This window comes from Ursus americanus, chromosome 28 (genome assembly GCF_024610735.1).
Source record: "Ursus americanus isolate L20-20 chromosome 28, mUrsAme1.1.p, whole genome shotgun sequence".
Lineage (NCBI taxonomy): Eukaryota > Metazoa > Chordata > Mammalia > Carnivora > Ursidae > Ursus > Ursus americanus.
In genome coordinates this window covers 6,201,200-6,220,383 of record NC_142154.1, presented here as the reverse complement: position 1 = coordinate 6,220,383, position 19,184 = coordinate 6,201,200, and the positions used below count along the sequence as shown (strand labels likewise).

Genomic DNA, 19,184 nt, shown 5'->3' with positions numbered 1-19,184 from the left:
AACAGCAACGAAAGAAGTTCTTTTAGATTTTTCCCTGTACTGTGCGTCTCCACACCCACCCACCCCCCTTACACATTCCCATTATTAAGCCAGAAAAACCCTCCTGCAGGGTAGGAGGCCGCATAGAGGTGTCTAAACGCCAGTTCTGGCAGCTTCTGTGATGAAGAGAAGGCCGCCGTGCTGGAGGAGGGCGTCGGGACTGTCACCCCCCAAAGCCTATGCCCCTGGAGAACTTTCTCGCTGGGGCCTCACGTTCAGCAAGGCTGTTTGGTGTCGCCATCGGTCTCTCTACGGAGAGTTTGAGTCCACGTGCAGAGACCCGTGTTCCGGGGTAGAAGTGCTTCGAGCACCTTCTCCGGGGTGGGGGCGCCAGCGCGTCCCTCCAGGCGCAGTCTCTCACTCTGGCCTGCCGTTCTTTCAGGGCGCAGGAGACCTTCATGCAGTGGGATCAGTGCCGGCGCTTCTACAACTTCCTCATGGCCGACAACATGAAGAAGATCATCCTCTCGCACAGGTACCGCGCCCTCCACGCTCTCCGGGAGATGGGCACTGAAAGCCAGAGCTCTGGTTCCTCCAGAAAAACATAATGAAGGCAGGGGTGCTGCCGCTTCTCTGCCGGTTGCTTCGTGACTTGCCTAGAAACAGACCTGTCCCGAGCTGCCAGATTCACCAAATCGAGTTCTGCCTTCACGATTCCCTATAGATCCAAGACGAGGAACCCTTCCACACCCTTCTTTCCCCAGTTGGAGCAATCCTGAGGGTGGCCTGTCACGGTTTAGGAACCTTTCTCCTTGGGCCGCTCCCATGCTCGTCTTCCCTCAGTCCTGCTCAGAACGCTTCAGTGGGGTAGCCGCTGACCAGCGCTTAGAGCAGTGCCTGGCGTGCAATAGAGGCCAATAAGTATTAGCGATGCTTTTATTGTTGTGGTTGTTATTATGGATACCATCCCTCCCTCTGCCCCCACACCTGCCTTCCCTCTAGCTGGACTGGGCCACGTGGAGGCCCATGTGCCTTCTGGCCTCTCCCACACCACTGGGGCCTTGCCCACAATGCCCTTCCCATCATGTCTGCCCATGTCTGTCCATCTCAGGTCTCCTCCGTGAAGCCAACTCTTCCACCCCCAAGTGGTTTTTCTGTCGCTTCCCCAGTGTGAATCCTGCATCTTGAACTAAACTGTAAAGCACTGGAGGGCTCGGGCTGGTTTTGATTTCCCCCAGAGCCTGGCACATCATGGGCGCTCAAACAATACAATTTTCGGTGAGGGGAGGGGGTTGATGTCATCCTAGGAAAGGCAATCTGACTGAATGATCAGCTGCTTATTCTCTTTATTTCAGTGCTTAAAAGAAAACAGGGTACTGCCTATCCCAGCAAAGCACCCCAGACTGGGCTTCCTGTGGGCGGGGTTCACAGGGAGTCTGGGCAAGGCTGGTGCTCGCAGGCCCCTCAGGCTGCCAAGCTGCTGGGCCCTCGTGACGGGTGGGTGGAGGACAGAAGGAGACTTCTGTCCCCTGGGCTGACTGGATGCAAACTGTCTTCGTGGTGTTTGGGCCCCGAGTCAGGCGTGGCTCAGCTGAGGTTCAGATGGGGCTAGTGGTTTACTGACGTTCCAGAAGGGACTAAGCCAAGCCTCTGACACCAAGTGCCTCTGTCAGCCTCTCCACACCTCTGGAATGGGAAGCAACTCCTCCCAGAGAACGTTTGTTTTGGTACAGGGCCCAGTCTTGCCACTAATTAATTAGTCCAGAGGGTCCATCATGTAATTCTTAAGAAATGGAGAGAGTCCTCTGAATGTGCTCCTAGGTGTATTTACATTTTTAAAATTTACTACAGAAAGCCAAACATTTAGAAATTTTAGGTCCACTTTAAACTGTGAATTCTAAACTGTAGGTCTGTAATCTTCCTAATAATCTTTTGAGGGAAAAAAATGCTAAAGAAACGTGTTCCTCTTTGAGAGCGACCGTGAGTAGATACCAGAACGTTTAGCTTCCGTGATGACCTTTCTCACCGTAGGGGCCAGAGCGCAAACCCAGTCCTCCTTCAGCTGTGTGCCTGAGACCTTGCAGGGAATGAAAGTCTCAATGTGCACATTTAAATCTCTACCTTTATTATCATCCTCTCAAGATGGATCTTTTTCTTAAGGGAAACGATGACTCTCCTGCGTATATGTAAGCCTTTTAGCTGACGTGGAGAGCCATTGCCTTGCCCCAGCGCCCAACGGGTTTACTGCTGTCTTCCTTGTGAAGTGACAGAAACAGCTCCTAAAGAGAAAGGAGCAGTGTCAGCCCCGGTGTGCAGACAGGCCCCCATAACCATAGATGAAGGACCCCCCACAGTTTGGCTGACCACCTACCCCTCACCGCAGAGCCCATCCTAAGACCTCCCCTGCTGTGAAGGGTTTGTAATACAGTCGACCCTTGAACAATTCGGCTTTGAACTGTGTGGGTGCGTGTGTATGTAGATTTTTCTCAGGCCAGTGCTGTAAATGTATTTTCTCCTCCTTAGGATTTTCTCCATACATTTTCTTTTCTCTGGCTGTCTTTATGGTAGGAATACCGTAGACGATACATGTCACGTACGAAATATGTGTGACTCGACTCTGTTCTCAGCAAGGCTTTGGGTCGACAGGGGGCTGTTAGTAGTTAGGTTTGGGGGGAGCCAGAAGTCCCATATGGATTTTTGCCTGTGCCACCCCCACATTGTTCAGGGGTCAACTGTATTCACCTAGGCTCAAACCCGATTTCTGTCTAGCTGCCCCTGAAAAGGAAAATAAGATCTTGACAACCATCTTTCTGCAGTTACTCAAAAGTCGACATTACAGGCTCAACCTCTGGGACGTTCTGAAGGCTGAAGGGACCTATTTCTAACTCGCCTCCATATGCCTTCTCAGAGACTCTCCCGGCTTGCCTCTGGGCTGGGAAGCAGGCTCTGCTGTCGGTGTTTATCTTCTGTTCTTTAAAACGTTTTTCAGCTTTATCGAGGTATAACTGACAAAATCGTCAGATGTTTCACGTGTACAGCATGATGATTTGCTTTATCGTCTGCTTTTCCTTCTGTCTGCTGTTGTGTCTCATTCTAGGCAAGCTCTTTTTGGAGACCATGTTAAGAAACCCCAGAGCCTGGAGGACACAGACCTAAGCCGCCTCTACACGGCCACGTCCCTGATGCAGATCGATGACAACGTGATGAGGTGTGCACATGCCCGGGGACGGGGCGCCCGGCGGGAGGCTGCAGGCCAGCACTGCCCAGCACGAGGTTTTTCTTCGCCCACTTTAGTGTTAAGGGGTTTTTTGTTTTTGTTTTTATAGATTTATTTATTGAGAGAGAGAGAGAGGGAGGGCACCCCGGGGGGAGAAGCAGAGGGAGAGAGAAACTCAGGCAGACTCCTTGCTGAGCGTGGAGCCCGACATGGGGCTTGATCCCACGAACGACGAGATCATAACCTGAGCCAAAACCAAGAGTCAGTCGCTTAACCGACTGTGCCACCCAGGTGCCACCAGGGCTTTTTTTATTCTTTGAATAAGTATCTAGTGTTTAAAAACTGAAGTTCGCACAGAAAAATCCAAATTTCTAGTTGCTCTTAGAAAACAAGGAGAGGATCTCACCACTCATTCTGCACTCTTGTGTGGCCTGAGCCAGAACTGGGGAGCTGGGGTGCATACACCCTACGGTCTACAGTCCTTACCCTGCCTGCTGTGCTCTGACCCTGGGGCCGGGATCAGATACCACATAATCTGCATTGGCAGGAAAAGGAAATATTTCTTCGATCTATGTCTCTATCAAAAATAAAAAAACAAAAAATAGACCAAGAAGGCTGTCTGTTGCAAGAAAACAAGAGCGTCTTTCTTTGGGGGCGGGAAGCCTCTCCTGTGAGTGTCCTGCGCAAATCCCGCCCACTTTGTCCCTTTACCCTTCACCTGCCCGCCCCCTTCAGCCACCCGAGGCTGCTACCCTGACAATGTCCTCTTTCCTGGTACACATATTTTCTGATTGAGCTTACTGAGCTTAGCCTCAGCTGGAAAAAGCGACCGTTGATCTCTGACCTCACTGTTCTCTTTAAAAACCTCATCCTTGGGGCGCCTGAGTGGCTCAGTCGGTTAAGCATCTGACTTTGGCTCAGGTCATGATCCCAGAGTCCTGGAATCAAGCCCCATGTCGGGCTCCCTGCTTAGCAGGGAGTCTGCTTCTCCCCCTCTCCCCTGCTCATACTGTCTCTCTCTCTATCAAATAAATACATAAAATCTTTTTTTAAAAAAAGAAAAAACCTCATTCTTTTGACTTAATGACCATTTGATACATTCAGGCATGGTCTAAAGCAAGCTAGGGTCCATCCAATAGGTAAGCAGATATTGACCTGAGGGTTCTTATCTTCCTGATGGGATTTTAGTAGCTTTCTTACACCAGGTGACTTTGAAATATGCCTGTTAACAGTTACACAAAGAAAACAGAAGCCATAAAATCACTGGTACATTCAGCAGGTGAGACTAGATTCTGCTCACCCTCACTGGATCGTGCGACTTTATTGTGGTATCTATAAGAAACGGAACATTTAAATTCCCCATTCATCTTCTGAATTGGTGTAAGCCCCAAAGAGAAGAGTTCCTCAACTGTCCCTAAAGCCCCCCTTTTGAATAGTGCTGGATTGTAGCATTTTCCATGAACATGACCAGTTGGGCAGATGCTCATTAACCCATCACCAGGAATACTGGAGGGCTGGAGCGCTTCCCCGGCCCACTGAGACCACAAGGGACTGATTTCATGAGGACAGGTGCCCCAGGTGCCCCAGAGCTGATGGCTCCTCTCGAGGGGGCCCTCACAGTGCAGCCTGAGCTCTCTGGGTCCTTCCTGGGCAGAGACACCCGACATCCACAGCTTCAGGGAGGCGTGGTCTTGTGAAGACCCCAGTCAGAATAGAACAAAACCGCCACGCAGAAACCAGAGGCCCTATTGTGTGTCAGAAAGAGGTTTCCAGAGCTCCAGGCTGAACAGAGCACAGGGCAGAGCTGAATTGCTGGACTTCCATGCGTGCGGGAGCATGGAAGGTTCTGTTGAATATCTCTGACTGCTGCTCCATGGGTGGACAGAATTGCTAACTTTCCAGTCCACAGTGGTCGGGGTTCCTCTGCCAGGAAGAATTCTGTTGAGGAGAAAGTTCCCGTAAATGCCTTTGAATATCAGTTTCCTAGTGTCTACAGTGACATCTGGTTTTATCCTGACTCGAAGGGTGTAACATCTGCTAATAAATACTGTGGATAGCACGTACCGAGTAATGCCTCTGGGCCAGGCCCTGTGCTGGCTTTCACTTTAATGCCACCAGTCTCAGTGCCATGAAGGAAGGTTCCCGTCTCTTGCTGCATTTTACAGAGGGAGCAGCTCAGAGGGGTTAAAGAGTTTGCTAAGGTCACAGAGCCTGTAGGTGGCCGAGTCAGCTCAGCGTCCGATCTCGTGACGAGTATTGCTTTGTCTTTCTCCTTCGCGTGTGTGTGTGTCTCGCAGGAAGTTCCACGGCTATAACTCCCTGAAGGAATATTACGAGGAGGAAAGCTGCATGCGATACCTGCACAGGGTGAGTGGCGGCGCGAACTCGGAGCGAGCAGCCTCTCCGAACCAGTGGCCCTTCCTCCAGCTTCGCACACGTGCATCGAGCACACTCCACAACGTCCTTGGTGGAGACTCAGCCAGAATCGGGCTCGGACCCCGGCAGCTATTGGCTTGGGTTTCGTTTCTGAACCAAACTCTGTCCCTGTGTGACCTCCGTGTATTAATCCCAGAGCCGCCCCTCGGTGCAGAGCGGGACTAGCCTGCTGCTGGGTCTGTGTAAAAGCCCTCGAAATTACCACGACACCCATGTTTCCCTCGGCCCTCTGCCCGCTTCCTGCTCGGCTCCCGTAGATCTGGTAGATTTCCTGCAGTCCTGGTCTTTGACCCCGTGTTTGGCCCCTGTGCATGTCGTTAGTGTAGCAGCTAGAACTAATCTCAAGGTTCCTGCCGCGATCGTGAGCGCAGAGGAAAACAGATGTATTTCTGTGTCCAAATGAGGAACAGGTCTGTTGACCAGGTAGACCAGCTTATATGAGCGCAGTTTTCAGCAGCTGCAGTAAACTCGGAGTGGGGTCATTGAAGCCTGCGGCCAGCCCTGAACTCCCTGTGGTTTTCACCTGCACCGCCGCCAGACCAGTCTCTCATCATTCTGTCTTTGTACCATCGCTCCTTTTACTCAAACACAGGACTTCGCATTTATCCCCATCAGTGTCCACCTGGTGGTTGGGCCCTCCGCTCGCCCAGCAGAAGCAGGTGATGGTGAATTGCAGTTCTGCCGTCTGTCATACTGCCCCCCGGTTAGCATCATCCTCAGGCTTTGGGCGTCTTCCCTTAAGCCACTACAGAGCCCTTGAGCTGCCCAGAGCCGGTGTTCGGGAGAGGCCTCCAGCTCAGCACAACCAGCCGCTGCACTGCCCGGGCCTGAGTGCCCCCCATCAGCCCGTCTACTAAAGCGAAAAGGCCTGTCTTACTAAAATGGATGTTGACTGCTTCCCAGGATCCATCAGCTTCCTCCTGTTTCTCACCTTCAGATTCCTCTAGAAGGTCTCCCTTGTCTGGAGAGGAGCACACTCCCATTTTTCCTCCCCCACCATATAAACGGAATGAATATTTACATAACTCTTTGTAAGATCATTTTTCTGAAAGATGGGCTAACCTGAGATACTGTGAGCCCCATTGAGCCCTGCCCTCACTCCCTCAGAGCGTGGGGGTCATCTAGAATACCAGGAGCTTTGCTCCTGCGTCCACCTGCCAGGCTGCCACGAGAGCGCGCCTCTGATTCATGCCGCTGCCCGGGAAGACAAGGCACCCTCAATCCACCCTTGCAGCAAACTGAGCAGTGACCCTCTTCCCTTTGCTTCAAAGACATGGCCGGGAGTGAATTTGAGCCTTGAATCAATGGGGTTCGATCGTTTATTTCTGCCTTATTTTCCTGTTGCAGATTTATGTGCCTCTCATGCTGGTTAATGCAGCCGATGACCCCTTGGTGCACGAAAGCCTCCTAACCATTCCCAAATCTCTTTCAGGTAAGTGTTCCTTCCTGCTGCTCCCTCAGCCACTCAGCACATTGCCATGGTAAATTCTGTCCCCTCCACCCGCTGTCACCTCCCGGAGGCCGGCGTCTATGGGGAAGGACATCCCGTGGCAGAGTTCTCTTTCCGCCTGGCCTGATAGTCCTGGGGCTGTGATGGGGCTTGAGCAGAGAGCCTTCTCGTGTCCTGTCCTGCTGCCAGAGATGCCAAAGAGTTTATATCCATAGCCAGGAGGGGTTTGGGGGAGTCCCCTGGTGTTCTCTGAAGTTATTGTTTCAGGGTTAGAGTTCCATTAAGTCTGAGAGTTGGACTTAAAGAGATATTTTGACTTCAAACCTGACATGAAAAGCAAAACAAAAAAAGCCAGTTCTGCTACTTCTTCTGACAGATAGCCTCTCCATCTGCTTTGAGGATAAAAATACAAGCAAAGAACCCATGAACATGGCTCATGGGAATGTCGCTGTGCTTCAGGCCGGCTGGGTCTCGCTGCACCCTGGAGAGGAGCTGAGGGGGGAATGAGAAGGGTGGGCAGCAGAGGGAAACACTTGGGAATTCCAAGGGCACCTTGCATTGCAAATCAGATCCCTGGGACCCGTTCTCCTCCCCCCATACCCCCCGTAGCCTTCTGTGGTTACGTTTCTCTTGTAAATATCCTGTATCAACCAGAGCAGGGGGCACTCCTGGTTCCCCCAAGCTAGAGGACTATGTAATACAGCAGGCAGAGCCCCACGCCCAGCTGGAGCTCAGGGCCCTGCTCCGAGTGGATGTTGCATAAGATGCAGGTGTGTTGGGTGATAAAAGCCGGCTCTCGTCAACCCGCTAGCAAACCGTGGGCTGGCTGCTCAAAAGCAACCCGCTCGGCCGCGCGTAGCAGTGAGAGAAAGCCGCCGCGCTCTTTCCTTCTGAGGTCCAAAGCAACACCCGTAGCTCTCATGCTGTCCCGCAGAATTTATGATATAATAACTGAAAAGGAAGAATGGGGGGGATCAGACAAGAAAAGGGCCCCGCAGAGCCAGAACCATGCGTGCCAGGAGGCGCCTCCAAGGCCCGGAGCAGCCAGGCCCCTGTCAGTCTGTCCCCTGGAAAGACAGATGTGTCCGGTGCTCCCCGGCCGCACGTAGCTGCCCACTTGACCACATCTCCAACAGTGGCCTTTCCTAGCCATGCGGGGCTAACCCACACAGGGACTCCGAAGTCAGGCCCCAGGTTCGCGGCGCTCGGCATGGCCATTCCATATATGTCAAGCATCTTAAACACAATCTGCAGCTTTAAGTTCTGGTTTAGTCTTAAAAGATAAGTGTCTGTGAGGAAAAAACATCGACTCCACTCAATTGACCTTGTTCTCTAGTAAAAGCGTAAATTCGAGGAATCCGTACTCAAAGCCTGGCCCCCACCCGTAGCCTCTAGCATGGCCCTCACCTGGGAGCTTGTTAGAAATGCAAAACCTCAGCTTCTTCTCTGGGGCTGTTAAAGCAGAATCTGCATTTTAAGGTGCTAGCCCCGTGATGTTGGAGGCGCAGTGAAATTTGGGAAACATCTGGCTACATAATTGAAATGACTTGGCGAACTTTAGCAATACCAGTGCCTGGATTCGCTCGCTCGTGCGCGCTCTCTCTCTGTAACATACATCCAAGTTTGAGAACCACTTAGATTTCTAAGTATTTCTCAAGCTGGTGCCCACTCCGTGCCAAAGCCAGGCTGCTGCTCCAGGACCTGCTAGATCCCACCGCCCTGCCCAGCCCACCTGATCTCCCTCCCGCTTTGGTGAACAAGGCCGAGCAGGAGTCAGAGGGCCTCTAGCTGACCTGGACCTGTGGGGGAAGCCTGGGCCACCCCGGTCAGCTCGCCGTGGACAGTCCTGCCCTGGAGCTAACCAGTCAGTGACTCACCCGCTGCCTTTCCCCCGCAGAGAAACGGGAGAACGTCATGTTTGTGCTGCCTCTGCACGGAGGCCACCTGGGCTTCTTTGAGGGTTCCGTGCTGTTCCCTGAGCCCCTGACGTGGATGGATAAGCTGGTGGTGGAGTACGCCAACGCCATCTGCCAGTGGGAGCGTAACAAGTCACAGTGCTCTGACACGGAGCAGGTGGAGGCCGAGCTGGAGTGAGGCCTCCCGGACTCTGACGCGGTCCAGCCGCCTCCCCTGGAACCCGCGTCCCTCACCGGCTGTTTCAGGTCCCCCATCTCCCTCAGTGACCTGGATCTGACCTCACGCCATCAGCAGGGACGACCCACCAGGCACACCCCTGCCGGAGTAGGCTGCCGTCCCTGGGAGCTCCAGGCTATTTTTGTGCTTAGTTACTGGTTTTCTCCATTGCATTGTTATCCATGGTGACAAGAGACAGGGTTCTCACCCTCCTGTCCACTTTCAGCATTTGATTGCTTTTAAGCCAATTACATCTAGTTTCCCTATTAAAAATGTGTCTGAACAGCAGTTTCGCTTTGCCAATCAAGAGGCTTGTCCCCAAGAGCAGTGAAGGACGTATGCTGTTTGTGGTGGTCCTGTGCGTCATTACGTAGAACGTGGTGAGCCCTCGCCCATCCAGGCTGATGCCGAAGAGGCCGGTCAGCATGGGAGCCTAAGCACCTGGGCCTCCCACGCGGCCGTGTCCTCCTCACGTGGCCAAGAAAGTTCCCTGGAGTCAGGAGCCAGGTTCCTCCTTTACAGTCTTCTAAGACAGTCTCCCCACACCTTTGCCAACGATGAGAGTTACTGGGGGCACTTGTTAAAAATTCAGCCTCCCGGGTCCCTCCCCTGGGAGAGGCCGATTCAGTGGGTCTGGGAAGGGGTCTGGGGATTTTAATTTTTGACAAGTGCCCCCGGTGATCCTCATCACCAGGCAGATCTGGGAAACGCCGTTCTGCTGCAGGGCCTTTCAGTGAGAAACATCGAGGTAGCTCATTTTATGGAAATGTATAGGTAGGCGTGTCCCTTAGCTCCCAGGGGCCTCCAAAGCAGCAGTGTCTGTCCTGTCCAGCTGCCCTCGAGTGGCCGCAGCGTGATGTCTCAGGAGAGGGCCTGATGGGGAGTGAAGAGTTCCGGCGATGCCGGACTCTGCTTTTCCCTGGCTGTATGACCCTGGACAGGTCCCTCTGAACTTCCGTTTCTTCACCGATAAAAGGGGGGACTTGGACCCGGTGGATGGCCGAGACCGCTGCCAGTTCTAGAGATCCATGACAAACGCAGCTTGCTGAGGTTTGAGAGAACGTCCCTCCAGGGAAGCCTGGGAGTTACTCTCCTTGTCTACACCTGTGGATGTCATCGTTTGCCTTTTTTTTTTCCTGCCCCTCCTTTTCATAGAGGTGTTTTGGGTGGTTTTGTTTTGTTTTTAAACATTCAATGATAATTTTACTTTTTTAACCCAAGTCTTTCTAGCCCTGGCTTTTGATAACCAAACAATTCAAAAGCTGGATCTGAGTTTGGAGAAAGATCTTTCCAACCGAAAAGGGTATTATTTTGAAACCAGATTTTTAATTTAATAGCCTATATTTATAGTCTGTTGGATAGATCTTTCCAAAGTATGTCTTTTCAAATGAAAATGTTATTCGAGGTTTCAAGTACTCCTTTTCTCCAATCCTGTGGTACTCGAATATCTAAAAACCCTGCACTTTGAAAAATCAGCAGTTGCTCTCTGGAACTAAACGGAACTATGAATGAAATTGCCTGGATACACTTTTTTTTTTTTTTTTTAATGTCCTTGCTTCATCTCCTTTGCTCCAGGACAGATAGGATTGGAAATAGTGGGTCTGTGTGGATGTTTCAGGGGTAAAGGGAGCCACCTGAGGGCCAGAGTATGCCCCTCACGGCCGCAGGTGGGTGTGGTTTGAGTGTTGGGCCAAGTGACTATGACGGTCCAAGTGACTATGACTATGACCTGAAGTTGTGTTCTGACAATCGCCCGATCATCCTAATTAATACCATTGAGAAAGCCGCTGTCTCAAAAGATTGAGACTTCCGTGGTCCCCGCCATTGCTTTGTTGTAATTTCTCATGTACACCAAATTCATGGTTGTGACTCCCCCCCCCCAGCTGTTATTTTTCTAGTGCATTTCCGTTCCATGTTCTTTTAGCACAAATTGGCACTTTATCATCTACCCCCTCAATTTGGAAGCTGGTCCCCTCCCCGCCGTTGCTCTTCCCTCCACCCAACAGCACAGCTGTAATCTAGAAGATTCGTAGTCTTGTTTCTTTCCTACAGACCCTTTGTGAAAGTAGGTAAATGAAGCAATAACTGAATGGGGCCGAATCACCATCCCAGGAAGCAAGAGGTGCCTTGGCTTTGCCTTAGGTCACATCTGTTGACCTGTTCTGACAGAGTAGTGGCCAGGTACCAGCTCCATTCAGGAAGAGAAAAGCCAGTCCTGTTGTCGCACACTGGGGGGCTGGTGGGTGACCAGAAGTCCCTGGGGTCCAGTGGTGGAGGAGAGGCAGGGCCTGGGGCCTGGCCTTTGTCGCCACACGACCAGAATTTACCCCACGGGACTGTGGGGGCCACTTCCCAGCTGAAATCTTTCTAGCGTGTGACTCTGAATGGCACTCACATTCCATTTTGGCTCACATGAAATCAACTGAAGTCCTTTGTTCGGGCTTCAGGCTCTCAGGCATGGAAATGAGAATGTGACCGTGGCGGTCTTACAGGAAAATTCTTGTTTGTCCCTGAATGAAAGCACAGAGGCATTGAATTTACAGAGATGCAAACCTGCCTAATAAACAAGGGAGCGGTGTTTATATGTAGGTCAGCTTTTTCCTTCCTCCAGCTTTCTTTGCTTTTCTTCCTGAAGTCATTCATTTCTGATGATAATGGGAGCGCTCTTCTTGCTGTGAAGGTCCTCTCTGGCCTAACACAAGGCCGAATTCTCAAAGAGCATTGGAATATTTTAAAAATCAGAATACAGACAGAGGTTGCGTAGACCTAGACAATCCTATCGCAGGGGTAACACGTGAAGAACCAAAGAGGAAAAGCACCCACATTTCCTCTGGCCGTGCTCCCTGTACCTCAAACAATGTGAAGACAGCTAGTGGGGAACGGACCCCAGCCAGATTCAGACTATGTAGAAAATGATGTCACGTCTCCCTGATACGTCCCGTTAGAAGGAAGTTTAACAGACTCCACGATAAAGCTCTTCTCTTCTCTGCTGTGAGTTTGCGCTAGTGGTTCCAGGGCAGAATGAAAGCAAGAAAGTTGTTTGCTGTCACTAGATTCTCTTAACCCCTCTGCAGCACGACACACTGGCAGGGATCCCTGTGACATCCCGTAAGGGAAATATGCCTGAAAGAGGAGCATTCCTTTCCTGACCTGGTGTTAGGGAGCTAGGGTCCAAGAGACCTGGGTTCTCATCCCCATCGTCTCTAATTCACATTGGATTGAAGGCAATCACTTCACCTCTTTGAGCCCCAGGGCCCTCACCTTAGACCATCTTGAAGACCGTTCATCTATTTGCACATTGTTTGCCTCGGCATTCCCACCTGCCTTCCAGGGCCCTCACGGGTGGTATCGGGTCTGTCAAGCCTCACTCTGGGGGGACTTGGAGAGAGGGAGCTTCTGCATTAAGCCTTTACCAGTGAAGACCCTTGATATGACCCAAAACCCTGTGTCTTTGCCTGGCTTCTCTTTAGAATCTCTGTTGTCATCTCAATAGCCTTGCTTCCCCGAGGGTGGTCTTGTGACCGGGACAGGTGCTGACCTTCGGAACAAAGCGAATGTCCCCAGTCTTCCGTGGGACTCGGGCAGAGCACTGAGATTCACAGTCCTATTTCCCAGGGCAGAAATCCTTCCCTCTCAGGCTTTCATTCTGAAACCACAGTCTTCATTAGAGCCGAGCCTTCTGGATAGCTGAGCTTCGATGCCCGGCATCTGAATGAGAGCTCTCTTTGTAACTGTGTGACTTGAGATCCCCTTTGCCAGCTCCAGAGAAACAATGCCTGTGTTCTCGTTTGTGTTTGCCAGGCAAGCAGATGTCTGAGATGTGAGGGGCTTTTCTTTGCCTGTGCCATCGATTCTTAGAGCTCAAGTAAAGATCCCTGAAACGTCACGTGGAGTCAGGAGAACTCAGGGCTTTGTCCTCCAGGCAGGACAGGAGAGTTATGAAAGAGCATTTCCCACCAGAGCACCGCACACAGCATCATCTGGCTTTGTTCTCTGTGCCCAGAAAGCCTTACCTTGCCCCTAGAGTGTCCCCAGGTGTCCCAACGATGTTGCGGCACTGGAATTCAAGTTCTCTTGCTGTGGAAGTTTGAAGCGAAGCCACAGCAAAGCCAGAGAATCTCTTCATGTGGCCTGTGTGCTCCTCGCTACGTCAGGCACTCCCCCGCCAACAGTACGTGTGATTCAGGACTGGCCAAATGTCTTGTCCCCCGACACCTCTCTTCCTTCTCGGCCTCGCTCTGTTGTTCACAGCCGCTTTGGATCACTGGGAGGCTTCAAAAAGCCACAAAATGTGGCCTGTCTGTGGCATTTAGAGGCCAAGCTGTTATCTAAGCAGAAGGAAGGACCCCCTTCTTCATAAGGTGGGATTGCTTTTGCCAAATTGTCCTCAAAGCTAAGGGGAAGGGAGCGGGCCCCTGCTGGCCGTGAGAACCGGAAGGCTATCCAGAACAAACGATGCTCCCTCTTGCCTGTCTCACTGCTGCTGCGGCCTCCAGACACCGCAGTCCAGGCATCCTCCCCCAAGTGGCGCTGGGAGGCAGGCAGGCTGGAGAGTCCGGCTTGCCAGCCATTCTCAGCCTCCCAGACAGTAGACAGCTGCCCCTTCTGGAAGAGTCAGCCTCCCCCTGTCCCCCTGAACGGTTTTTCCTGATATGTATGTGGGGTGGGGGGAGCGTTCGTGTATCTAATGAACAAGCTGGAGTCCGTTTCTAACCAGTGGGTTAAGTCTTCTACCTTGACTCCGGTCAGTTAATAAGGAAATCTAGAACCTACCTTCTCCCCGTTCTGGTCCCCACTAGCCAAGAAATCTATTGCCATAAATGGGGGACAGTCCACTTCTAGCACCTGTAGAAAGACCGTTCTTCTCAAAGGCCAGCTCCTTCCCGACCACCCACGTTGAGGAGTCCCCAGTCACCGAGAAGAATTGCTGACCCCCTCGGTCCCCGTGCCAGCCACTTCTCTCCCAGACCATTCCCGGGGACTTGGTCCATCCTGAGGGTAGGACTTAGGTTTTGTCTGGCTTTGTTCTGGCCTCTTCCGTTGTCCTAAGCACAAGTCCGCGTAGAGTCCTGTCACCTCTCCGCACCAGTTCCGGATGGTCTGGGTCTCTCCCGCTGCCTCAGGAAGACCTTCACTGTACTCGAGCTTTCGACTTCTGCCACTGCGGCTGCCTTAGCAACACCAGGGCTGGGGGGCGGCGTGGGGGCGGCTCATCTCTCCTTCCCCTGCTTGGACTTGCTCAACCGCACTCTTCTGTTGGCAGATCTGCTTCCAGATTGATTTTTGAGACCCATCACTCTCACATTCCTCATGTTTTTGTTTAGCTTGATTTTGTTTTCTTTGATTTTCTGAAACATCCGATGCTGCCCTGAAAATCACGTGTTTTTGAGTTTGTGTTCTGAAAGCCTCCGTGCCGCCGGATTTTGGGGGGTGGTGGTGGGAAATACAGGATCCTCCAGCACAGGGGCATTTAAGATTTGCAACTAGCAATGCAATTTTTTCTAAATATGAGGATATTTACCTTTATTAAGAAATTATACTAAACACCGGTGTCCTTGATCATTTTATGTTCTCATTTGACTTTTGGCTCTATTTTGATTCTGTGTGTTGGTGGTAAACGAAGATCATTACAAACAAAAACTGTAATTTTGTTATCTTTGATTCAATGGAATTTCTTTACTTAAATAAAAGGCTAAAAATGTGGCGTGGCTGTGTGTCCTTTGTACAGTGGGAGTTTCTGTCTAAAAGGATTCTTCCTGTGCCTTCACCGAACGTGAGCTTGAAGGAAGCGGGCACAACACCAAGTTCTTAATCACAACTGATTTTATCCCAGCCTTGCAAGCAAATACCAAAGAAATGACCAGCCCGCAGCTGTCTTCACACATGCAACCTCTCCAGACAAGAAAGCCAGAGCGTGAGATACCGCCCACCACTGGAATCACCTACTCTCCAAAGTGAACCTTGCAGAGGAAATGTGAGGTGAGGCAGAAATGGTAGTTGCCATGCGTGATTTGCATGCTTTTTCTAAGAACGTTCTTTGAAAAGACTGAGAGAACATCGCCTAAATTAAGATTCTGTTGGGTTGGGGGCACCTGGGTAACTTAGTCGGCGAAGCATCTGCCTTCGGCTCAGGTCATGATCGCGGGGTCCTGGGATCGAGCCCCTGCTCACTCTCTCTCTCAAATAAATAATACAAAGATTATATTGGGTTGGGAAAAAAATTCTGTTGGGTTGGTTGATTGATGGTGGTGGTTTCTTCTCCTTTGTATCTGTCTGAATCCAAGCTAAGGGTCTTCCAGGGCCAGGGACCGGCCCCACCAGGAGAGAGATACTAGTCCATGCTCTCCCGCCCAAGAGCTTTGCACGCAGTTTTCTTCCCTCCTTGGCTCTGCAAAACCTCTGACCAGTTGGGTGGGCGGGGCGGGGGGGGGAGTGTTGGTTTTGGAGGATGTGCATTAACATGACCTAAGAATGCCCACTCTCAGATTCCCCAGTGCACCCCTCTCTAGTAAGCAAGCTTCCCCGGCTTCCTTTCCCCCACAAAACAGCCAGATTCTTTTGATCCAAGAAAACCAACTTGTAAAGAGCACCACCTATGAAAAGTACCATACGGAAGGGATCTCAGGTCCAGGAAGTCGGGTTGGTCAATGCTGGCAGCTTGCTAAGGTGGTCGGCACATTAGCTGAACCTCTCCTGAGGCAACCCTATAGGTCTGTGGCTCAGTGACATTCACCTGCAATCAATCGCCATCCCAACGGGGCTGTAGTTCATTACAGCTTTCATCAGCGGGCCCCTCTGCTCTAGCCCTGTGGGGGAAGACCTGCCCATGGTAAGGACCAAACACTTAACTGGGTGTCCACGTGAATGACAGCCTCTCTCCTCACTTCTCTCTCAGGTATGCCGCTTTGAGGGGCTTACCTGTATTTGTGCGGTTAGGAAGACAGTCCATACAGTTTGGCCTTGAACTGCGGAATCTCTACCCCAAAGGGGTTAAGTTAAACCCCCCTCTCCTTGTGGCTGTGCGCACCCAGAAACTTCCTTTCGATTCATGCTCTCTACCCCATTTAGAAATGCCCAGCATCTCTACCAAAGACAGTTTGGTTTCCTCTTAGAGTTACTGCCTCCTCTATCTGATGATGGTTGGTGAAACGGACCGGGAGTAAATGAAGTTCTATGTCATCGTCCCTCTTCCCCTTCCTACCCGCACCTCCGCCAGCCCCAGAAATGAACTTCTGATGCAAAGCCTGAGGAGTGATAGGGCCGAAAGGATTTGGAGCCAGAGTTGCTGGTCAAGGTCCCATCCTAGTCACTTCCCGGATCTCTGATCCTGAGCAAATTTAACCTCGGGTGTTTGTTGTTGTTGTTTGTACCTGTAAGATGGGAAAAATTATAAGAATGCCTATCTCCGGATACTGAGAGGATCAAATACAAGAATATTTTTCAAAGTTTGAGTGTTAGTTTGGGCAATGGTTTTGGCTTCGTCTGCCTGGTTCCCACTCAGAAATCATCTCCTGGGACAGCGTAGAAACCAGAAGAAAAGAATGTGCGGCTCCAACTGGAGTGTCTTAACTGCTGGGCCCACGGGGAAAGCGGAGTTGGGCCTGGATATGTTTTCAAAAGCATTCCTGGGCTTGGCAGTGCTGACCAGCCACACAGATGCACCCTCAAACCCCGATCCCAATCCTTTCCGTCCTTGATATGGTCACCTTCAGAAATCAAGTGGACCCGCCTAAAGACAGGGCAGCTTCTGGGCACAGGCCCCAGGGAGGAAGTGGCTCTGATTCTGGGACAGATAGCCAGCATCAGCTGCTGCCTTCCCACAGGGGCTTTTGCAGCCCTGCTCTGACCTCTCGGCTCAGGAAAAAGAGCCACGTGCAAAGTTTGCTTTTAAATCCTTAGATATTAAAACCGGTCTGAGTGGCTTCCCCCATATCCTCACTCCCTCCGTATGTCAACACACAGGACTTGCAGCAGGCGCGTAGTTGGGCCACCCGGGAAGCTTGGAAAGCTCTTGATGCCCAGGCCACACCCCAGCACAGCAGAGTCTCTGGGGATGGGCCCCAGGCCCCCCAGTTTTAAAGTTCCCCAGGGATTTCCAGCCTGCGGGGATCTCGTTAAACTGAAGATACGAATTTAGCGGATCTGAGGTGAGGCCCGAGATTCTGCCCTGTTAGCAAGCTCCCCAGTGGGACAGACACCACCGTCCTGGGACCCCAGTGAGGTTCCTGGGGATCCTGTGAGCTTCCTTCTCGACCCCGCACTGCCAAGTTTGCTCAACACCAGAGCCACACCCACCATGGGAAGTGGGATTGAAAGATGGTCCAGCTCACCCCTCAGGTGGCTCTTCAGCCCTTTTCCCGGCTGGCTTAAGACCCGGCCTTCCCTCTCCCAGGAAGCTCTGCAGACCACCAGGTAGCATCAGAGCCCTCCAGCATCCCTTAGGGTAAACGAGAGGGACTGAACAGTGTGGCCAGTCTCGTTCAGGGCTCTCTGAAGCTGCTGGCCTCTCTCCCTCCTGAGACCTCCAGCCACACCTTCACAAATTGCCTCCGTCTGCTCACTGACAACATTCCCCGAAGGTCCACGTGAGGACAGCAGTCACTTTGTTCAAATTACTTCTCCATAGCAGAATCCCACCCTCATCCCGATGTCTCCAGAAAGAAAGCCATTCCAAGCAGCAAACGGCTGTCATGAAATTCATGTTTCGTTGTCCCCCTTCCCATACTTGGTGGCTTTCCAAAGAGGATTTTATTGTCCCTCTTCCTCTCACGAACGCAGCAGTGGTGGTCACCTAACGGAATCCAGCATGCAGGCAGCTGGGATTTTGTGACGCTGAGCATGGCTGATTTTGACATTAACATTTATGGTCTTCAAACACGTTCTCCCAAAGGTGGCACCACCCTTCCCAGACAAGGTCTAGGCCCATCCCCTCACCTCTTCCCTGCCGGGCTTGTCTCTGCGCCTGGAGGGGCAGTACCAGGACATGACCGGCAGGGGGCGGTGCCAGCCCACAGTCGGAGCTGACTCCCTGGGTCGCAACCCCACAGCCTCTTCCTCAGAAAACCCCAGGGCTTTCTTGGCAAACCGCGCCCCTGAGCTGAGGTGCTGGCCTTCCCCGACTGTAGGGGAGACCCCAGCGTCCCGTTTGGATCTACGGGAGAGCCTCCAGGTCAGCCTCTGCCTGCGGTTTTCTCCACATCCTGATCTCATTTGTAAATCAGAGCCCCCATCAATCAGAGGGTGGGCCTGGGCTGCACTTACAAGGGCTCCCGGCAGTTGAGGACCAAGGGAAAGACAGAAGTCATTCAAGAGGGACCAGCCTCTGTGTCCCTCAGATCTGGGACACAACTCTTTTACAAGACAATTAGAAATATATCCTGAAAGTTTTAAAAATTTCTTTGACTCAGCCTCACCCCAACGTCTGCTCTACCAACAGCTCCACCGTAGGGTCACCAATGCTCCCCATCCTGGCGAGTGTGAGTCTCCGTTCTCTGATCACTTGACCCCTCGGCACCACTGCACAGGGGTTCACGCCCTCATACTTGAAATACCTTCTTAGCTCCAGATGTTCTAGGAGGTCCCTCGAGGGGCAACCGAGTACCCTCACTCTTTTAGGCTTAAATACAAGAGTCCCATGTAAGATTTGATTTGGAAAAGGGGACCCTCACCTCCGAAGGGGTTTTGAAGGGTTTGGGGAAAATCCTCACTGGTCAAGCTTCCCACCCCTCCACCCACGATAACTTGCTATGATTCGTCCTCCAGCTCCAAAGTTCTATGTAAATATCACTTATGACTTTGGACTCAACTGTGATCATTAATAAAGAAGGAAGCTACTGGGATGACGAGCATACCCTGCACACCCTAGAAATGAAAGAAAGGATATAAGAAATAACTGCGTGTGTATGTACACTCACACGTACACGTATACACACACACTGGAAAACGAGGACTCTCGGTGGATCAGAAAAA

The 19,184-nt window shown here is 51.7% G+C and overlaps 1 protein-coding gene across 2 annotated transcripts in view; it reads left to right on the top strand.

Annotated features, from left to right (window-relative positions):
* The window catches only part of ABHD2 (abhydrolase domain containing 2, acylglycerol lipase), a 101,810-nt gene extending 85,173 nt beyond the window's left edge, over positions 1–16,637 (top strand). Inside the window, exons 7-12 of one of the 2 annotated variants that reach the window (XM_087856650.1) lie at positions 422–514; positions 3,077–3,187; positions 5,494–5,563; positions 6,980–7,064; positions 15,049–15,194; positions 16,111–16,637. In XM_087856650.1, coding sequence (XP_087712776.1) covers positions 422–514; positions 3,077–3,187; positions 5,494–5,563; positions 6,980–7,064; positions 15,049–15,173 — 484 coding nt within the window. In that variant the 3' untranslated portion in view covers positions 15,174–15,194; positions 16,111–16,637. Of the gene's footprint in view, positions 1–421; positions 515–3,076; positions 3,188–5,493; positions 5,564–6,979; positions 7,065–8,979; positions 14,917–15,048; positions 15,195–16,110 lie in introns of those variants that run through there. The other variant, XM_045813008.2, reaches the window with a different exon arrangement.
* Positions 16,638–19,184: the final 2,547 nt, after the last annotated feature.